The 23112-nt window shown below is 40.4% G+C and overlaps 1 protein-coding gene across 3 annotated transcripts in view; it reads right to left on the bottom strand.

The window, feature by feature from the left end:
• PALM2AKAP2 (PALM2 and AKAP2 fusion) overlaps positions 1–23112 on the bottom strand; it is a 270078-nt gene that overhangs the window by 99949 nt on the left and 147017 nt on the right. For all 3 annotated transcript variants that reach the window (XM_038124415.1, XM_038124416.1, XM_038124417.1), the window contains one exon: positions 5700–5773. In XM_038124415.1, the coding sequence (XP_037980343.1) occupies positions 5700–5773 (74 nt within the window). The remainder of the gene's footprint in view (positions 1–5699; positions 5774–23112) is intronic.

Here is a 23112-nt window from a genome sequence, read left to right as displayed (position 1 = left end):
CAGAAATTGCGCTTTAGCAGAAACTAAGCAGGGTGGGAACCTGGGACTTGCAGCAGAGAAAAAATATGAAGAGAATGTAATCAGAGGCTTCAATAGGCCTGTGTAGATCTTGTGAAGAAATCTAGTAAGAGAGAAAGAGTGAAAAATATGTTTTTGAAAAAGCTGCATGGATTTATGTAGAAAGTGGAACTTGGAAAAGAAGCCTGAGTAGAATAGATTGCAGTCATAGCAAAAAAAGACCTTCAAATGAATATGTGGAGAGAGACAAGGTGGATTTTGAAAGAACTCAGTGGAATTTGAGAAACTGTTAGTGTCTATCTGGGATGAGAAAATGTGGTGAGCAGAAAAGGACATTACACAAAGCTTTACCCAGGAAAGGAAAAAGAGACTCAAAAGCTGATGACTAATACTACACTAAGCAACTTCTATAATTATTAAAAATAATAACATTTAAACTTTACCTGCTCATACTGCAATGTTCCTAGCCTTTTCAGCTCACAAGTAGCAGCCTCTAAAACAGGTCGGTTTTCTTAAGTTCTGTACATCTAATTGCTGGGCAAAGCCAACACAGTAGTTACTTCTGTTCCAAAAATTAACTAAATGGAGAACGGCACATTTTGTCATGACATCTTTTCCTGCAGCGTTACCACAGATGTGCTCTGGCAATAATGAAGAAGAGAAATCCTTCTGCCTTTGCTTTTACTCCTACGTGGGAACTCAGTCAGCCTCCAGTGACTGAAATCCCTACTACACAGAACATCAGGACCCTCTTCCCTTCCCGTTCTCCTAACATTTTCACCTTTATGTTGATACAGTCTTAGTGAATGGTCCTGCAAATTATCGACCTTTGAATCTTCTGAGTTTTGCACATTGAAGTGCTAATCTTCAGCAGTTAAGCCGCCTTCTCAACACATTTTACCAGGCCCTCGCAAGAGAAAAGCTGGATGTTTATTCCTTCTAGCGCTATTATGGTGTTAGATACCTCCAACTGGAATGTGTTGTCTGCTGCAGAGTGGATGGCAACACTAGAAATGACCTAGAAAACCAAGACTACCTAAAGCTTCTCAGAAAATCAGAGACAAGTGGATAGTATTTCAAAGAAGCACACCATAGTTCAAAGAAGAAATTTTTGTCTCATAACTAAGAATATGTTTTTTCCCCTCAAATAAAAGTATCATAGCTTCCTAAAGATGTGTCCTTTTCTTGAATTAAAAAGGAAACAGGCCCAGTGACCAAATCTATGGTCAGCTGAAGGACTGGCTGTCCCTGCAATAAGCTAAGGTCTTAGCTTCCCTGTGTTTTCTGATCATCAGAAGGGCAATCAGGAAAAGTGAAGCTATAATAAGATGAGACGAGAACCTCATAATAGCCTGATAATAGGTCTGCTGATTAATACACTCTCTGCACTTCGAAATCCAGCTCTGCACTACAAAACTAATGTGCATTTTAATGTCTAACTCACTGTTGGAGCAGGCAATCTTATTTGTCTTTGGATATGGAGGTAAGGGGGCACATTTTACTCAGGTGCCACAGCTTGACAGTGTTGTTACTCAGCTTAGACAGTTTCCATGCAGAGTCACAAAAATAAAACTGCAATGCCAGGGGTCAAAAACAATGTTTGATCACTTTGAATGACTGATAAGTCCCTCGTTTCCCTAAGCAATGTTGCCTGCCTCTGTGATGATACAAAGATGCACTTGAGAGCAATTAGCAGAAATAACTGGGAATGAACTCTTAGCTGTGTGCTGTGACATGCAGTTCAGTAACTCAGATGAATTCTCCTCTCCATCACCCTGCCCAGCTTTGCTGACTTCAGCATGAGGTAAGCTTTGGACAGGACCAGGGATGGACAGTGCAGCCTGGGAAAGCAGTGATGAGAGCAGGCAGGAGCCAGCTGGGGAAAGCATCAGTTGCAGAAAATAAACTATTTTGCTCTTTGAAGTTGGCTGGTACCTTGCCTCCGTATTTTGCTGCATACTGTGAATGAATTCCAGAAGTACCTGATCATGGTGGGCATAGCAGAGAGATATATCTGAAACTGCCTGAAGGGTCAGGAAGAAGGGGATATAAGGCCATGCAGGCTTACACTTTGAAAGAACCCAATCATCCCAGGTGACAGGGATTTTTGCTGTCTGGCCTCGCAATCTTCAGATACTTGTACTATGCAGAAAAAGCATTTCCATTATAAACTGATACAGACTGCTGAAAATATCAAAGCCTCTGCCATTTTGAATTATATGGAAAGTTTTCATCCACAACACATTTATGGCAGCAGGACAAGAGGGAGGATGAGGGGAAGGGGCATATCCTAGATCTGCTTGAATTGTTTGTTTGTTTGTTTTTAAGCAGCTGCACAATGAAATAAATGATTTTTCCCATAAATTTCTGGACTCAGGTTCTTTGGTGGTATAATATTTTATAACACCAATGAAAGAGAAAATTCATGTTCTATATTTCTGATAAAATATGACACCAAAATATTAGCACTGAAAGACAAATTCAGCCTACTGCTGATCTTTTCCATGGTCCTAAAGGTTTTGTTGGAAGTAGAAGCTGTCCACCAAGTTAACCTATCAATCTCCTTTACAGCAGTATTACAGAAAGAACAAATGTTTTTCATGTACATCTTCTTCCTTGTTTCCAGTCAGCAGCAATAATGGTGGAAATACAAAGACAACCAGCTGCAGTTTATACTGCTCCCACACACATACACTTTTTGAGCAAGAGCTGCAAGAATGGCTCAGTAATAAAGTACACTGTATTCTGAACCTGCACTCTTAAGAGAGCTGCAGGCATAACAGGATGCAACAATGCAACAATGAAGAGGCAGCATTTTGCTATTTAGAAATGTAGGAAGAAACATTAAAAAATCCCTCCAAGATTACTCACAAACTTTGTCTTGTTCAACAATAGGTCTAGTTTGGCTTGTTCAAAGCATGTTACATGGAATGGCTCTTAGGGATGACTACAAATTCCCCCTCAGGTGAGAGAGAGTATTCCAAGTGTAGCACTTGTTTACTGATCCATACCCTGTCTTCACTGGTTATGAATATCATTATCTATTTGATGTACGAATTTTCTAAACTTAATTGAAAACTACACTAAATACCATTTACTTGAACCATACAGTCAATAGCACAGTCAGGACCTAAGTGTAGCTTGTTGCTTCTTTGTTAATAGTTCGTTAAAGGGAAGAGAACTTTATGATGGCCTAGGCCATCATAAGTTGCTTGTTGAAAATAACACAGATATGAGGATTTCACTTTCTTGTTTCTATTAATTGAAACTATTATTGAAACAATACTACAACTAGTTCTGCATAGATTATTTTTGGAGTGGATCTAGAACTGATAGTTTTCTTATATGAAAATAGCATCACACATTTGACATTTTAAGAATAAAAATAATTTTGGATATCTCTTTCAGCAAACTTGGAAGAGTTTATAATCAATTGCTCCATATAATCTTTGCCTCAAACACAGGATTGTCCCTTCCAGAAATTGTTAGCACTTAATTAAGGAAAATTTTAGCTCTTTGTCATTTTCTATGACTAAATTAATCCTTTTTCCATGTGGGTAAGGATACTGTCATGGACTTTATTGACTTTCCCGTGCTGGCATTTTGCTAATTCTGCTCATGCTACATTAGTATCAACACTGAGTCAGCCTCCCTTTTGCAAAATTACGTCATTAAACCTCTTCCTTCAGCAGAAAGTCTATATTGAAAAAATGCCAGCTCTTTTTCAAAACCAAGGAGGAAACAATGCTAAATCAGATTTTGTTCTGCATATGTTACACTCTCAAGCATTCAAGTACTGTGCTATTGAAACAAATCGCATTCCACAGTCATCGAACATTTTCCCCCTCTTCCTTAAGTATGACCTTAACTTGAGCTAGAGATTGTTACGGGCTGATTAAACTCCAGCTGAGAGCCTTCCCAGTAGCCTTAGAGGTCCTGCTTGTGACTTTACAGCTGCCACGAAGCAGCTACACTGAGCAAAGCACTGATAGCAACCAGGGCAAAATGTCTGGGAATGCCTGTGCAAGTCCATGCTCCAGCTCCAAACAGAATAATTTAAATATCTGATTTAACTATAATGTGAAGAGGTTTCATTTTGACTTATTTGCACTATCAATGTAGACCTTACTTTTATTGTTTGTGTTATAAATTATTTCTCTAATGAAAAATGGTTTATTATTGATTGGTATCTCTGAGGATGTGTTGACCTGCTGCTTTATGGTCATTGTTTTTGATACCCAGGAGTGTGAAATTCTGTGTTATGCTGTCCGTTCTAAATTGTTAATTTAGAACATAGTACATATAGTTAGGTTGGTATTTGTAATTAGTAGATCTGTTTTGTTTTGGTATTTTTTAAACATTATCTTCTTCCAGAACCATTTGGATTTTATCATCACTGTAGAACATAAAAAAAAATAGACCCTCTAGGAAATCTAGATTTTGAGATTTTTTTTTTTTAGCTAGTGAAAGAAAGAAGTAAATATTGTAATAAAAATCAAAATGTGTTTTGTGTTTACATTTTCCTCGTTCAAAAAAAGAAGTTGTGCAGATGCTTGACTTGATTATTCACCATGGCCTTTAAGATCTTAAAGGTAGCCGATGTGAGCTTCTCACACTAGTTTTCACTCAGAGACCAGAAGAAGATAGAAGTTTACTGCATTTTATTTTTAAATGCTTCTTTAAAGAAATTTAACTAACTGTAATAAAAAAATTCCAATCAAATCTACTTTTATAGCAGATGTATGAAATATGCTCCTCAGTCTCAGATGAACCTATTTAAGAGCCTAGATTGCTGTTAATTTAATTTTAAAAAGTGTGAAGGATCAAAATAAATTTAGGTGTTAATATAGCCTATGTATATTCAAGTTTGCATCTTTAGAAATGTTTAGTGTAAAATTTTTGGAGGCACCTCTAATTTTTAACATGGTTGTTCTTGGCTTCAGACAAAAACTTCTTCAGCTATGTCGGCCAATGTGAAGATGAATATCTTGATATCTTGGCCCTGCAGGAATTCACTTGCCCATTCACTGCCTTTCCACTCTTTATCTTACTGACAATTTCATTTGCTGTTGTTGAAAACACATGGCTGCACACGACCACAGTGAGAACAACAAACAAAAAGGAGTATCCCTGTCATGGCTTTTCCAGCAAAACAGCATTTCCACATGCCACACCACTACACCAGGCTACCAGGAAAGACACTTGGCAAAGTTTCTCAGACACTTGCCCTCCTCATGCTGACAAGCTGCTCATAGGAAGCTGCCCAGCAGATGAAAGGAGGTGGGGTAGCAGTATTTGCTGGGTAGCCTGAGAAGAAGAGACTAGAACGTGCAAGGAAAGATGTGTGGGAGACTGACTGACAGTGAGGAAGGATAGAACATTGGTTTGACACCATCTTCCATGAACTGCCAGGATTATTTAACCAAACTTTTCAAGAAATTCACTTTTGTTGAAAATCGACCTAATACTAACTGTTGCACCGGACTTGTAGCTACTTCAAAAGAGGCCCTGTGGAAGCCAAGAGAATATAGTTTACACCAATGGGGTCTGCTCTGCAAAACTACTCCCAGCATGACAGCATCCTTGCAGCTGAAGGTAGGATGCACTCCACTGAGAGTGGAGTCCATCAAGAATTATGGATCCCTGTGCCTCCCACAAGGACACAGTGAGAAGAGACTTACCCCTGCACCCTCCTTGGCTTCAGAACTTTCACAGGAGCATGGTTCCTTCAGCAGCATAGCCAATCCTCCTGCACCTACAAAACCAAAGACATTTATTGTCCACGGGAGAATATGCATGGCTGAGAGGTTTTTTTGCTTTGATTGGATCCATTTCTATCCACCACACTCTGTCACCAACTTGGTGTTTTGTCATCATTGTTAAAGAACATAGAAAGGCTACAAAAACTGTGACTGACAAATATCTATGCCAGCTGGAGGCAGCTCTGTGTGCAGCTGGCTCTTTGGGGAAAATGGGTGGTTAGAGCTGACACAGTGTGCCATGGCTCAGGAAGAACAAACTCCATTTCAGACCGCTCAGTGGCCATCCCTGTCCCTAGGGTGGTTCCCAGTGGCAGAGCTGCCCTGGTTCCTGATGGGGTGGTGGGATGGCCTTTGTCACCTCCGGGCAGCTCCAGTCTTGTCCCCCCCAGGCAGCTCCCTAGATACTAGTTGCTCTGTGTTTAGCTGTGTTGCTGTGCTGAAGGTGTGCCTGTGCTCACACCCTGTATGAGCTTGCCCTGTCTCTAGGAGAAGCCAGAGGACTTTTCATCACTTCTGTGCATCCAAAGGGCAGGGCAAATAAGAGCATCTGGACCCCTAACTAAGACTATGTCATATTAGAGAATGCTGTTTTGTCATGCAGGCAGTAGTTACCACTGCTTATTGGGTCATGTCAGGCCACAAGCACAGCTTGCTGGGCATGGTGTGGGCAGCCTGTCTGGCAGAACCTCTGCACTTTTATTTATGCATCAAGCTTAGGCCTTAAAGAAGGTAAGAACAAAATCACTGATCTCACTTTCATGGACAATCTTGTTTAAGCACAGACAGCTGCTTGATTGCTTTCAGAATTTCCATAGCAATGGCAATAATTAGATAGTGTTGGGTTAGAGTCAGATTAAATCAGTGAATATTTTCTAAGTTGTGAAATTAATTTATAGGGGTTACATGATCTCCTCCATAGAGAAGCAAGATGTGTAAGGATTTGTGTATCATCTCCAGTAGCTCTGCTGAAGGTACACATTCACACAGAGAGTACATTGAATAAAGCTACCACAGCACAGTGCATGCCTACTAAGTTTGAAATAGGTGTCTCATGTAATATTACATCTTGAAATGGCCTTGCAGCCCTTGGTCAATACAAGGATGGTTATTCATGCCCTCTGCTGCTACTTGAATCTATAATCTTGAGTGTATCTCTTCAACTCACTACTCTTTGTGTATGCTCCACTGTTGTGTTATGATTACTTATGCAAAAAGGATCTGTGTTTCAGAGACGCCCTTTGCATATTTTTTGCTCCAGGGGACAGTGGCACATGCTAACAGTGTTAGCTCGAGCTGCAGTTGAGAGAGACTTTCACTACAAGACCTGCATCTTTCCTTCTAACAATTTTGGCTGGTTGCAGCTTCAGTTAGACTTCTTTTGCTCTGGGAGAAGAACATTAAAAAGTGCCAGTGGGACTTATGTGCCCATAAAAATCCTAAAAATGCTTTTAACTTTTTCCAGCACAGGTTCTCTGGAGCTGGTCCTTCCTTTTCCTGCCTGCTGAACTATGTTGTCCATGTAGTCCACAGAGCCAAAGATAGCCCTCAGGAAGGCTTGAGAACTGCGTTTAAACCAATGTGAGAAGCAATGGAATCGAGACCTTTTTTCTTGTGTTCTCCACACTCTGAAACAGTCCACTCTCTATGGGGTTCCCATAGAGCATTGCTCCTTTGGAAGTGAGGCTGCAGAAAAGCAACTAGTTTATTGTGCTCTGAGTTATTTTTTTCTATTTTTTTTCTTTCCAGCCCTCTTTGATAGCTTTATTTATGTTAATCTCAGGCCAAAAGGATTTTCCTTTTTATATATCTGTATATAACATTTCAGCATAATGGGTCTTCGATTGTCTACTGATATATATATGCTTTCCTGCTTTCCAAAACCAGATGTGAAAGAGATCTGTGTACCTTTTTTTATCATTTCACTAGAACTTCTCTTCATACCCAAGCTACTGTGCATCTTTTTCTGCAATGTATTTGGAATTGTGAAGCCTTTGCATGTTATCCTTGAATGGATGCCTCCGCATTACCTTGTAGCTGTCGGACTGGATCAGAGGATAGGAGCAGTTGGTGCTGAAATATCCAAGTCTATATTATAAATACTTCCAGGATTTAATGTAAGGCTAGATTCAGTCCAATTCCTTGGAGTGAATGTTACCATACTGTCATAAGGAATTTGATTTGAATATTTATGTTTATGCTGTGGTTTGAAAAGCATTTCATGCAACCCTGCAGCAGAGTTTCTGGTTTGGTTTCCTCCAAAAGCACTCTTGCAAGCAACTCAACAATACATCTGTAGTGTGAATTACTCCACATCTGAATCAACTGCAAATGTGGTAGGGGAGAGAGGGAATGAGTTCACTAAAAACATACAACTGCTCTCTGATGAAATGCTGATGTAAGTGCAGCCTAAGCCCAGCTAGAAAGTGTAGCCTGGTGACTAGGATGCTCAGTGGAAATGTGGGTTACCTAATTTCACACTTGTGCCACAACTAGCATTCTGCATACCCCTTGGAAGGCACTGGTATTGTCTTAAGTTCTCCACTTGTAAGACATATTCCCCATTCATGTGGCAACACTTGAAAGATTAAGGAGAGAGTATTACAGTGGTAAAAAATGTACCTTGCTAGAAAAAAGTCGTGAAAGTCTGAGGCCTAGAAATTAACATGCATAATGAAATTATATATTTCCTACACACCTCACAAAATAAATAAGTATCATGAGTAGACATCATCCCCCACTGGTTTTGGTGACCATATATGCTATTGCATTGACCTCAGACTTGGTTTACATGAAGGATGTGGCAACTTCATAATTACCCTTGGATTAAAAAAAAAAAAATCCAAGCATGTTCACATTCATGGACGTGTTATAAAGGCCTAGATAGTACCAGTTCCTGCTGCCATTACCACAGCTAAGTTTTTACATTTATAATTGTCCGTACAGCAGTGATGAAGTAACTCAAGCAGAACAGCTGCAGGGCAGCTCCATCAGCACTCTTGGGGCTCAGTGGCTTTTCATCCATCTTTGTGCATGCTAGCTCCATGTCTGTGCAGCACTGTGCTGACTTCTTTGTTTCCTTTTATTTGCTGTGAATAGGGTTTGGTAGATGACAGGAGGTTTGCAATAAAGAGGACCAAATAATACTACAGGAATGAAGCTGAGCTAAAAGTTTTTCCTTAAGAGACATATCCATGCAGATTTGGGAGAGAAATCAAGGTGCAGGTAATTAGAATGAATTTGGGCTCTCACCAGCATCAGGTAGTAGAGAAAGGAACAGATATTGTCAAGACAGGAAGGATGAAATTTGAGTAGAAGTCCAGTAGTTCCTGGTGATTTATTTAGCAGTGAATGTGCAAAATATGGATGGAAAAGAAAGGAACTGATGAGAAACCTGGAAAACTGCTGCGCACACTCACTCATTGCCCTCAACAAACAAGGGTAGATTTTATCTGCCTGTTCCTGAGTCACAGTTCTTCATGGTTAGCACTGTGACCGCAGGGAAGCACCTCTGATTGGGCTAGCTTTGGCCTGGGGGCACCACACTCATCTCAAGGGTCCTTGCTCCAGCAGTCTCAGTCTCCCAAACACTTTGAGTTTCTGTTCTACTTCCACAGAAGCTAGACAGGGAAGCGAAGCTTTAAGGTTCAATTCAGCTACTAAAGTATATAAACTATCTGCAGTGACCCAAAACACCTTTAGAAAACCCAGGAACTACAGACTTAGGATCTTAATTTTGATATTTGTTTTAGTGACAGAAAGCTCTGCGTTTTCAGCATATGGACTCCATTGCTGTGTGTTAAGCTGTCAGGAAACAACTTCAAACCTATGCCATACAGCCATTAACATTGGTGCAGTCTTTATCAATCCAAAATCTGGCAGCCTACATCCTCTTGTCAAAGAAATTGGTTCAATAAAGGAGCAGGTTGAAGAGTAAGAGAAGCTGAATCAGAGAACAATTTAGTGCAAATAATGTGTCTCCTTGGAGGAAAAGGCAGGCACTTAAGAGTATTCAGCAGGAAAACTAAATCAAGCTTTCTTAATTTCTCCCAGGACAGTAATTTTTGTCTGACCAAAGCAGCCATCTGCTGGAATGCAGATGGATCAGTTTATTCTCTTTCATTGAGGCAGTTTGCTTGTGGAGAACCCTTCTAGTCCTTTTCAAAGCCAAGGAACATTGTATACGTGTCCCAAAAGCACAAAGTACTACTCCTAGATTGTTCCTTTCTCCTTTCTGCAGGGTGCTTGTATACCTGATCTATTGGCCAGTCTGCTGCTTACCAGAGTGCCTCCTGCCCTGTTCAGACTGAAAGGGAACAGGTCAGCTCAACCCACATAAATCCTGGATCATCATTTAACTTGGTCTTGAACAGGCCAAGGAGGCAATTTTTTACAGGAACTATTTTCACTTTACTTGGATCACAGGAATTCCTGCTGTATCTCAGTCCGCTTTCTTTCAGCTACCTAGGACTTGTCATCAAAAATGAAAGATTGACTATGTCCTCATGTTAATGTCTTTGCGGTGCCCAGCTCAGCCAGCAGGAAGATGCCATGCTACACTACAAAGGAGAGTTTGTCACCAGTGATTCCTGTGATTAATAGAAGGTCTTCAGAAAAATAAAATCCTAAAAGAAGGAGAAGGAGAAAAAAAGGACAAAGTCCAGGAAAAATCTTCTAGCAAGACTGCTGACATGTTTATTTATTAAACCACTAAAAGGCTTGGTGGTTTCCTGGTGTTCAAATTGGAAGAGGTCACATAGCAGCAGGAAGATAAAGGCGTAACTTCAGTGGCAAAGAAAACTACTTATTTATCTGTTTTTTTGCACTTTAATGCTATGTTGAGGCATTGCATGCTTGCTATATTTTGAAACAACAGTGGGGAAAATTTCTTACCCTTTTAACCATGTTTTGAGGGCTCTAAGAGTTAAGAAAAATTTTAGACTCTATTTCATAAAATCCTCAGTCTTAGAAAAACTATTGCAGAAAGTGCTGTAGGTGCTGCTTCTTTTTGATATGTCTCATAGCAATTGTCTGAAGCACATTAGCTCACATAATGTGTTTTTCTGCATCTGATAATCATGTTATTAACTGGGTTGAATGCCCAGGTTATAGAGCTAATAGCGCAACTCTCTTTTGCCGATTTGCTTTTCCTTTCTAAATGGTTTCTCTTTTTTCAGCTTTCACACTGTGATGTATTTTGTACTTAAATACAAGTAAGACACAAATCTCCCTGCTTGTACTAGCAGGAGGGAAATCACACTTACTTATCCCCCAAGAAAAAGGAGTCTTGGCTGGTGACATCCCTCAGAGTGCTGGTTGGTTTGTGACTATGCCAGAAACACTGTGCTGCGTCTGTACTAAGAATAATAAAAAATTCAGGCGCATGTTTTAGATGCTGATATGTGGCACGAGTTTGGAAAACACCTAAAAAGACTTTTATCAGTGGTTGCAGGCAGACCAATTAAAGCCATTGTGCAGATCTCCATCACTGAGATAGATTAGCTCCCTTCAACTCAGGCTTTCAGAACTGATTTGAACTTGTCCAGTCTCACCATACTCTTGACATAGTTTTTGCAAGTTTCAGTTGTGGGGGAAGTGTTGGTGGCTTGGAAGACCAGTTATATCTTCAGCTATTCACTACAAGGTCATGCAATACCAGTCTCAATACCTGTCCTTTACTCGTTTTAACAAGGAATTTCTATCTACCAATATAGTTTCTAGTGACCAACTGTGATGAACTACTCTTTATTCAGATCTTGTGTGCATTTTCTCATAGATTTAGCTCTGTGGGAAAAAAAATGTTTAATAGTTAGTTCTAGTACCACAAAATAGCTGCAAGTGTGCAATGAAGTTCATAATTTCTGCTATGAAGCAATCAAAATGCCCTCAGAACCATAATCTACATATATTTTGGAAAGAAACCTTAAGTATAGACCAGCCCTAAGATTAAAGCTATTCTAAGAGAATAAGATTGCAATGTTGCTTAGAAAATAGCTCCCAGTCCCAGCAATCTTGATCACAATGAAGAACTTTCGATGGAAGCAAGAGAGAACCACTAAAATTTTTAACAGAGAAAATGTCTGCAAAACATAAGTTAAAACTCTGACATGAATTTGGAGGCATGAATAAGGGAAAAAAATTGTGAATTCTGTTTCTCTCACATGTAATAATTTGCCTTGGAGTACATTCCCTTATTTGGAATTACCAGGTAAGAAGAGTGATATTCTATTGCTAAAAGAACAGATAGCCTCCCAACTTCATCTAGATTTAGTTCCTGTATGTGACAGAAGTGCAGCCAAATGATGAATTTGTTGCCTTGAACAAGAGTTTAAAATTAGCAGAGAACTCCTTGAATGATGTGAAGCAAGGAAGCACAAGTAATGTAAGTTCGTTTTAATCATGACATCTTAAACCTAACCACAGAAAGAAAGCAGAAGGTAGCAGAAATATTATCTTCTATGGATAACCATTCTCTGTGAGGAGAAAGAAAAGCCATCACTTACAGAAAGAGCACTGAAAGTGTATCTGTACTGCAGGGGAGGAGACAGCTTGTGGTACTAACCTTGCTGCACTTGTATAAAGGATTTCTTGGCCCCAAGAAATGCATGTGTGTAATTAACCATGAAAACGAGGTTCTAACCTTCTCATAGCCAACAGAAAGGATTGCAAAAGCTATGTAAAATTCCCTTAGCTGCTAAGTCAGACAACTTATCTCATGTCTTCTCATGCTGATCTTGCCTACACTGATGCAGACAAGGCATATTTTTATGATTATTTTTTAAATTCCTGAATTAGATCTGCTGTTGCATCTACCAGTGGTTGGGAATGCTCTATACATATGCTCCATAGCAGAAGATGTTGTGGATGCATCTGCAGTAGTCAAAAGTGACTCATTAAGTTAAACCTACTTTTCTGTTTGTTGATGTTTAGCAGCAGACAGGACATTCCCCACTAGTATCAAATAGTACTGCTGAAGTAAATGTCTGTGTCTTTGCAGTGCATCTCCTGGGCATGGCAGGAAAGCAATCTCCCTTTTTCAACTACGTCTTTAGATGATTTTCCAATTATGCTTATCTGCTTTTTCCTGTGAAAAAACAGTTTGACTCAGGAGGGTAAAACCTTATATATGTCAGATGGCATAACTGCAGAGGGCGTGGGACAAACATACTCTGTTGACATTTAGCTGCAGGTAATAGAGTGTAAATGAGAGAAACTACTGCCATCAATTTTCCTTTCACACCTCATGGTCTCCTAGGAGGTGACATTTTGAATCTGGTTTGCATTTGGAGATCTTGCAAAAATGTCAGGCTCTCTGAAGGTAACTACAAGTGAATGAACTTGAATGAATCCACAGGTGCGTGCATCTACCTGCGGATTTAGAAATAAACAGGTATAACTTTTTCTGAGCAGCCCTGTTCCATGCTGGTAAAAAATGTTATATTCCCAGATTTTTACAGGTTATCCATGAGTTAAACTACTAAATCAAGGAGATTTATAGCACAAAACCGTGGAGGGCTACTTCAGTTTTTAACAAAGCAACAGGAAGACCCCCGGGAACACTGAGAGTGGGTTTGTATGCCCGATTATTTCATTGTGGTTAAGGGCCAGACTGCAACGAGGCAGACATAGCCCAGACTATCTGGAGTGGTCTAATGTTTGATCTCCAGTTTTGCATACTTTTCAGTTAAGATTGTATTACCAGTTGTTTTGAAGAAATGTGCAACTTTTCTGACAGAAAAAATTGCATCAATACTTTATGGCAAAGTCAGACTACTAGTTTTGCTTGGTAGAAAATTGTATTAATTAATGCCTTGTTACTGTCTTCTGTTGTGATCAAGATATGAAAAAATCCCATCCTGTCAGAGCCCAGGATGTCTCTCTGATGGTCCTGGATGATCCGAGCCTCAGCCAGGGGGTTTGGCCAGGGGGTCAGAGACCCTGGCATGCAGCCAAAGACCCCTGCGGCTTTGAGTTTGACCCATGGAACAAATTACCAACATTGTATGAAGAATTAAAGGTTACAAAAGTTTAGATAGCATAGTAATAGTCGTTACAGGGTGAAAAGAGAAATTTTGGGATTTTGTACATGGGGGTTTGAGGTTCCAAGATGGAGGAATCAGGGCGTGCCCTGTCCTTCTTCTTTCTTCTTCCTAACATCCCTTTTCTGGGTGATGTAGGCATTCTTAGATTGGTTTAGAGTAGAAAGTCACTGTCTACCATAGGTGACAGGTATTGGAACATAACTGTAAATATCGAGTATGTAGCTTATGGTATAAAAGACAACACCGGCCCCGTGGGAGGGCAGTGTGCCTTTGGCTGACCTGCTGAACAGATCGTGGCAGGCCAGACAGAAAATGTTTTAGATAAGAATTAATAAACAACCTTGAGAATGACAGCCTAAGACTTCTGACTCCTTCTTCGACAGCTGGGTTGGGAAAAAGAGACTTTTAACCCATCTCGGGGTCATCCTGACCTGAGGAGGCTCTGAGACCATGCAATCCTACATTTGTACTAGACACACATGTTAACGCAAAACCTGTAAATTCTGCAATGGTAGAGTCAAATCATGCTAGATGTGGTGCATGAGAGTTGAAAGGTGCAGGTCAATTGGTGTCATCATGGCATGAGCCATGACAATGCTGGAAAGCCATGCAATCCAGGAGAGCGTACCCTTTCAGGCCATGTATTAGTTCACCTGAAGTTGAGGGTAGATCTACTATCTGCAAGAAGAGATCCAGAGCACTGAACAGAGTTAGCAAATGTGTAATCAAACTAAAATCACTGATGATGTCAGTTAATGTAACCTGACTTTTGACAAAAGGACATCAGAGATAAGATCCAGATATTAGAGGATGAAGATACATGTCTTCACCTAAGCTTAGCTGTGCCACGTGGTAATCAGTTTCAGTGATTTCAGAGGGGGTACTTACAGAGTAAGTTACTGTTCAATTAGAGAAGATGCACCAACCGCTGGCATCTGTGGATAATCTTAGAAAATTATATAAAATTAGAAAAAATTATAATGTTTGCTTTCAAAGCACTACTTGTTTTCACTAGCAAACATAATACCCAGATATGGTATATCCTTCTCAGTCATTCACAAATCAACTCCCCAGCTAAAACAGTTAGTGAAATGTTTCATTTCCCAGCCACAACATTCAAAAGAGGCATGACTTACTGGTCAAAAATCCAGTGATGTTTCTCATTAAAGCCATATGCTTTAGAGAGTTCAGTAAAGGATTTCTTGACTCCCTACTAGATGAAGAGATCAAGTGCTTTAAAAGCAAAAGCCAAACTAAAAAGAGAATAAAGTATGATTTTGGTTTCATGATATTGGGCTATGATTTTCACCTAAGTTTTAATACATCAGGACAGAGCATAAGTTAATGTGTAATGTCAAATTATGTCATATCCTTCACCTTCCAGAAAATACTTAGGGCATTATGAGAAATATAACAGCCAACACTTCACAGAATCACAGAATAAGCTGAGTTGGAAGGCATCCACAAGGATCACCGCATCCAGCTCCTGGCCCTTCACAGCTCCATTCCCAAGAGTGATATCACATGCCTGAGAGCATTGTCCAAACTTCCCGAATTCTCTCAGACTGATGCTGTGACCAGTTTCCTGGGGAGCCTGTTCCAGCACCCAAACACTCTGGTGATGAATCTTATCCTAATATCCAACCTAAACCTCCCCTGATACATCTTCAGGCCATTCCCTTGGGTCCTGTAATTGTCACCATTGAGAAGAGATCAGTGTCTGCCCCTCCTTTTCCCCTCACGAGGAAGTTGTAGCTGCAGTGGGGTCTCCCCTCAGTCTCCTCCAGGCTGAACAGACCAAGTGACCTCAGCCACTCCACACACAGCTTCACCTCAAGGCCCTTCACCATCCTCGTGGCCTCCTTTAGACACTCTCTGACAGCTCAATGTCTTTTTTGTGTTGTGGCACCCAAAACTGCCCCCAGCACTCGAGGTGAGGCTGCCCCAGTGCAGAGCAGAGCAGGACAATCCCCTCCCTTGCCCTGCTGGCGATGCTGTGCCTGATGCCCCCCACGACACGGGGGCCCTCCTGGCTGCCAGGGCACTGCTGGCTTGTGTTCAACTTTAACCAAGACCCCCAGGGCCCTTTCCTGCACTCATTTCTGCTTTCCAGCCTGTCATTCATTTGTCTGTCTGTACATCCAGGGTTGCCCCATCCCAGGTGCAGAGCCCAGCACTTGCCCTTGTTGAATTTCATACAGTTGGTGCCTGCCCAGTCCTCTCATTTGTCAAGGCCTCTCTGCAGGGCCTTCCTGAATTTGAGGGAGTCAACTGCTCCTCCCAGTTTTGTATCATCTGTGATCTTACTTAGTAACCCTTCCAGTCCTGTGTCCAAGCCATTTATGAAGCTGTTGAAGAGCACAGGGCTGAGCATGGAGCCCTGTGGAACCCCCCAGTGACAGGTCACCAGTCTGATGTCACCCCATTCACTGTAACCCCTTGTGCCTGACCCTGAGGCAGTTGCTCACCCATCATATGATGTGTTTATCCAGCCACATGCTGGAAAGTTTGTCCTGAAGGATTCTGTAAGAGACAGCAACAAAAGCTTTACTGAAATCCAGAAAGATTACATCAACCAGCTTCCCTTGATCAGCTAGGTGGGTTATCTTGTCATGAAAGGAAATCAGGTTTGATAAGCAGGACTTTCCCCTCATGAAGCCATGCTGGCTGTGATCAGGGACTATGACTTGAAAACACTGTTCTTCAGGTTTTTTTTCAATACTTCCCAGAATAATCTCCACAACTTTACCAGGCATTGAAGTGAGACTGACAGGTCTGTAGTTTTCAGGGTCCTCTTTCTTGGCCTCCTTGATAATTGGAACAACATTCATCAACTCCACTCAGCTGGGATCTCTCTGGATTTCCAAGACTGTTCAAAAATCAACAAGAGAGTTTTTGAAATGAATCAGCCAGCACTCTCAGGATTCTTGGATGAATGCCATCAAGCCCCATAGATTTGTAGGGATCCAGCTGGAGCAGCAGATCCTGCAAAGTTTCAGGTTTGACTGAGAGTTCAACATTCTCGCAGTCATGGTCCTCCAGGCATTGAGACCCTCTTGGTTCCTCACCCATATTGAAGACAGAGGCAAAGAATGCATTAAACACCTCTGCCTTGTCTATGTCATTGTTGGTGAGGTGACCATTCTCATCCTGTAATGGGCCAATTTATTTCTATGCTGCATTTTGCCACTAATATATTTGATAAAACTCTTTTTATTTCCCCCCACATTTCTGGCCAGCTTCAACTCCAGTTGAGCATACAATTTTCTCCCTACAAATGTTGTGGCAAATGACATCTCTCTGTTCTTCTCATATCACCTGACTTTGTTTCCACTGTGCGTATACATTCCTTTTTTGCCTCATTTCCAAGAGAAGATCCCTGTTCAGGCAAGCTGGCCTTCTGCATTTTCTGCTTGACTTCCAGCATTTGGGAACTGCCTGCTCCTATGTCCTTAGGCAGTGATGTTTGAAAAGGGACCAGCACTGATGGACCTGGGTGCCTGCAAAAGCATTTTCCCAGGGAACTTCACTCACTAGTGCCCTTAGCAGCCTGAAATTTGTTCTCCTCATTTCCAGAGCTGAAGTTTTGCTGGCACTTTTCCTCCTGACAATTGCTCTGTACTCACTGTGGCCAAGATGGCCACTCATCTCTCTTTTGCTCACTACATCCTCTCTGTTGACAAGCAGCAGAAGCAGGAGGGCATCTTTGAGTTAGTTCCCTTAGGACCTGCTCCAGACTGTTGTCATTCAGGTTTTCTAGAATCCTCCAGCCTGGGTTGTACTATCTGTGTGATGCTCTCAGTTAACTTCTGGCAAGTTGAAGTCCCCATGAAAGGACAAAAGCAGTTGACTTGGAATTGTCCCTTAGTTCCTCAAATAATTTGTTGGCATTATTGTCCTGGCTAGGAGGTCTGTAGAAGATTCCCACATTGACACCCACATTATTTGTTTGTCCCTTGATTCTTATCCAGAGGCTGTCAGCTGTGCCATTGCCACCTGTGAGCTCCATACATTCTCACCCTTCTGTTACTTTTAAGTCCCACTGCAGAGAGATGGGCTAATTTGATATAACTTTCCAGATTGTCCCATGCTTTGAGAACTCGTGTAAAGGCATCATCCAGAAACATCCAGAAACCCTGCACATTAGTAAAACCTCTAAGCCTCCAGATAAGCAAACATAGGGGAGATTAAAGGGATGCTTTCTGTCTGCATTTCCTAAAGGAGCATAGGTCAGCCATGTATTCCTGAAGGGCTTTGTCCTCTCTCACTTCTTCAAAGTCACAACCTTAATATGTGCCCTGCTGATGCAATTCAAAAACTCTGACTCTTGTGTGTGTGGTATGCTAAACATGGCTCCTCAAGTGTAGAACAAACAGCTATGGCAAAATCTAAAGTCAGTAGGAAAAATCTGTTTTTCTCCTGCAGGCTTGTGGAAATTATCAGCTCAGTTCTACTTGTTCTCTCTCAGCTGTTTATCTGTCCTGTGACATGCATTGTCTAAATTCAAAGTTAAAAATATTCCTGAGGCAATGAAAGTTTTTAAGCACTTGCATTCCAGAGTACATAAAAACCACTAAAGGCTGATGCTTCACTTTGGATAGCTATGCTTGATTTCAACTGTTTTGGAGTCACATTACTTTAGTTTACAGCATCTGCATTGCTGCTGGGGCAGAAGTCACATGCAAGGCAGGCCCATGATGTGAGAGACTTCCCTGCCTATTGAGGCAGTCCATCTGTGCAGGGCTGCACCAAGGTGGAAGCTGATGCATGAAGAGTATTTGTAACTATGGGGTTTTTTTCAGAGCTCAAGCCCTGAGCCTAGCTGGAGGCATTCTAAATCTGTAATAAGCAAAACTCCCCTGCTTTTAAAATGTAGATTTTGTAGTATACTTGCATCTCTCTTTACCTGTCCTGTTTCTTTTGTTCCCTTTCTCCCTCCTTAGCATGACCACCAAATAGTGTTGATTGAGTAAAGTGTCTTCCTAAGAGAATTAGCTACCATCTTGCGGAAAAAAGCAGCACAGAGCCTGTACCAGGGTAGCAATAATAATTTTATGCAGCTCCCATCTTGACAATAAACCTGTAATAGCAGTGGAATAGAGCATGAAGAAGGCATAAAATTACATCAGGGTTTCAATTACCTTTCATATTATCTGTAACTCAAATACTTATTGCTTTAGTGCTAGAGTTATTACTTACTTTTATAAGATTTTAAAATAACACCTTAAAGAGGCAGCCTGCCCTGTAGACAGAGAATCCAGCTCTGAAAACAAAGAGCAGGAAATTTCAGAAGGTTTCAGGGTAAGCTCCCAAATGTCACGCTGCTTATTTAAACCATTCCTGCTGAAATATAGCAAGTTACATTTCTTGTGAGATTTTTAGAAATTAGAAGTGCATTAGAAAGCCTTTTTTTGAAAGAACCACTGTACTTTAATATCAAGTCTTGCATGAAACATGATATTGTGCAGCATAATGAATAAAGAAGAGAGATGGCATTTGGTGATTTTGGGTTTCATTTTTTGGTTGTTTTTTCCTCTTTTTTATTTTCCTTCCTCTTTAAATGACAATCAAATTACTTGATCCTCAGCAGGTCTCACTTTGTGAATAGTTCAGCCTGAGTTTAAAGTAAGTTTGTGACTGACTGCCTCTTCCCTTATTCAGGTTATTCCAATAGTCTCTCCACAATGCGTACCAAGTAATAGATAAAAATAACTGTCATGCTTAATTTCTTTTAACAGTACAGGTAGGTTGCTTGGATTTTCCACATTTATTTTCTGAGAACAGCATGAGTAAAAGACAGTTTCTAAGAACACAAGAAATGCTCTACGGGACTGGAAAAATTTGTTTTGACAGCAGCAGGAAGAAGCTCCACATAGGGAGAACCCCTGTACCGGTGTGTATCCCCTGTACTTCCTCCAGCATCACAATCACTAGACTAGAGATGTCACTGGACACATCTCTGCCTTGTCCCTTTAATATATTTTCTAAATCTATTATCCATTGGTTTGTTAACAGGGAGACATTTGTCTGTCTGGGATTTTTTGTTGCTGTTCCTCTTGTTTGTTTGTTTTGTTTGTTTTTTCTTCTGCATAACATCCTCATCATCTACACAGTGTTTGAAATACCATGATTAGTGCTACTAGTTCAGAAACCTCAAAGGAGAATAGACAGTAAACCCAAGAATTGAACTGTTATCAATTATGGCTTGTTAAACAGCTTAGTAATTTTAAATGTCTAAGATATGACAGCGAAAAGATTGAATGCTCAGGAATTTTTAATTCACAGTCTGAATTTTAGACCACCTTAAAAGAAGCTCTCATAGTATCTAGAGGCAGAGGCAGTCAAAGCAGTCATAACTTTCAGGAATTTTAGCCTCTAGCAGTGTTTATTGCAGAGAAAGGATCAGCAGGATAGGTTCACACTCAATAAGGACACACTATTTAATAAGGAATTAGGTTAGCAAAGGAAGACAGATGGCAAGAGCAGACAAGACATTTTGAGACCTAAGGCCTAATTCAGATTTGACACAACTCAGCTGAATGGCCATTGAAGTCAGTGAGATGTTTACATATTTGTATCAGAGCTGAATTTGCTTTCCTGTGTTTTGCAGAAGGAGGTGAATAGTTGACTTCAAATAGATGTTTGAGGGGTTTTTAATTTTTTTTTTTAAGCTGTGGTGATCATATGAATATTTTGGGGCTATCCCAAAGCTTACACTTTAAAATCCAGTAAATTTAATGAGCAGAGATGTTTCCTGCATAATGCAAATATAGTCGAAAGACAGTGCCTGGCTTAAGACTTTGTATATATGTAATAGAAACAAACAGATGGAGACACAAGCAGAGGCTTGTCCCATGCAGCCTAAGTTGAATGGGACTATGAATCTTTGTACCCTCACTCTGAGGTTGGTCTCTTTTTGAGCTTCTACAAGAGTTGCTGTGGGGTACCCAACTCTTCTTAGAGTTAGAATGGGAAGTATATTCATTGTGTAAGTGAATATTTGGAGAAGGAGCACTGGAAGCTAGCAGTTCACCATTTCTGCATTTCATTCTGTCTATGTGCATTTTGACTTTTGTCTAGCTCTGGGTAATCTGAGAAACAATGCTGAGAGACTAACGGGTTAACACATAGTCTCCCTTTGTCTTCTCCTTTTCAATGAACCAGTACCAATAGCTTCTGATTTATAATATTTTATTTTATTTTGGCTATAAAATTAGAAGACATATCCTATCCTAGTATAATGGGATATTATTTTGCATTTGATGCTACTGTGGTATAAGGCATATTGATTGCCACACCCACTTTTGTTCAGGGTGCTCCTGTTAAAAATCAGTGATTTGGGAAATCCTTACTGGAAAATTGTACATTAGTTGAGACTGAGAGACCAGAATGTTGCAGAAATTTGGAAAAGCAAAGCAAAAGAGAAAGGAAGGCAAAACCTTTGTGTTCTTGTGGAGATATTTTTCTGCCCTCTAAAAACATTGTCAGAGCACTGGTTATACAAAGAAGCAGTAAAAGATGTGGCCATGATGGGAGCAGTCATGCATCTCCTGTGTAAAGCCATGGCATTTCCTGTACCAGTGCATCAATGTAAAGCAAGGGCAGGTCATTTTTCCTTGGTTTTAGCACACCCTGAAAACAGCCTGGTCTAATACATAACAAGAACTGCCTCTGTGGCTAACAGCTCTCTATGCCAGTGATGCACACCTGCAAGGGCAGCAGAACTTTCCTCATGATGGTTGCTAGCGTGCTGTACACAGAACGTTTGCTGATGGGATACATCAGCAATAATTGTACATACAGGAGGTCTGGGGGCTGTAATCTTTCCCACCTTGGGCACTGAAGCGCCCTGAAGGGTTTTTAACAGGGCCCCTTGCCGCTGTGAAACAGAGTTACCCACCTGGTAGCTCTTCAGTTTATGACTTGTCCTCTGTCCAGATTAAATGTGCATGCACAGTAACAGTGAAGAAACATACTAGCATCAAAAAACTCTTTTTTTTTTTTCTGAGGAAATGGCAGAGCTGCCATATTGTAGGCAGTCACTTCATTGTCTCCTGTCTTAGTTCCTCATTTTTTCATATAATAACAATAACACTTCTCTGCCTTAATAGGATGTTGTTTTTTTTAAAATACACATTAAATGCCAAAATATAGCTTACAGCATCTTTTGCACTTCAGTTGCTAAAGACCACTTCCATTCAATTCTTCACCTACTGCCTGGAAATAATAAAAGATATTCCACAAATGCTTAGGACGTTTGGTACTTCAGTAACGTCTAGTGTACCAGGTCAGTTGCACAAGATGTACATGCTATTGTGCAAGATTCTATCACTTTGCTATTAGCATAATCATGTTGCCATTAAACTAGTTATGATTCTTGAGGGGGGCCTAACTTTACATTATGTCAACTGCCAAGCCAAGGCTCATGTGTGTAACCACACTGGATTTATCACTTTATCTGAAAACAAAAAGTATGGTCTGAGAGAAATACATATTATTTCAAAAATGTGGTCATTTTCATGATAGTAATAGGTTTTGATTAAACAATTGCTGGGAACAGTTCTGATGTTTTTATTTACCCTATAACCCCTCGAGTTCACTTCTACCAGCAGCTCCACTCTGTGTAGTACATCACCCCGTCATTCCTCATCCATTTTGCTAGATGTTAACCTTGTTTAACTTAAGATCTATATACCTTGCAGTTCAGACTACATTGCCCTCTATCTTACCATACATTAATGCCCAGTATTGTACCAATGACAGTTGTGATTCAGGTAGAAATCGAAAAGAGGAACTGTAAAAGAAGGACTACTTGAACTGAACCACACAGCTTTGCTGGTAGTAAGAACTAATCCAAATGTCAATGTAAGTTTTCTTTGGATGATTTGTATTTTCAAAAACTTTGGAGTTTGAGCTTGCTAATATCAAAGCTAGGCATGCACACTGGGCTGTGCAAAATCTTGAAGGTGAGTCAAGGAGTCACATGGGCTAAAGTATATGTAGGCAGAGTTTTAAGATGTAAACAAATAACAAGTAATCTTTTCTGCATAACTTCAGTATGCTCTCCCTCATGGCTCAGATGGAAACTCTTTCTTTTAATATGTCTTTCATAAATATTTGGTATCTAGGCTGAGGTCTTACATCTCTTTACTAAGGGAAATGGATGGGATTGATTACAGTGACAGTAATAACAAAATTTTTTTTTTTTTTTACAATGGGAAGCTTTACAATATATTAAGGACTTTCTGGCAACAGAATAGACTATTCATTTAAGCTTAACTTCATGGAAAGCT

The sequence above is a fragment of the Motacilla alba genome, chromosome Z (assembly GCF_015832195.1).
Source record: "Motacilla alba alba isolate MOTALB_02 chromosome Z, Motacilla_alba_V1.0_pri, whole genome shotgun sequence".
Taxonomy (NCBI): domain Eukaryota; kingdom Metazoa; phylum Chordata; class Aves; order Passeriformes; family Motacillidae; genus Motacilla; species Motacilla alba.
This window is presented reverse-complemented; position numbering and strand designations above follow the sequence as displayed.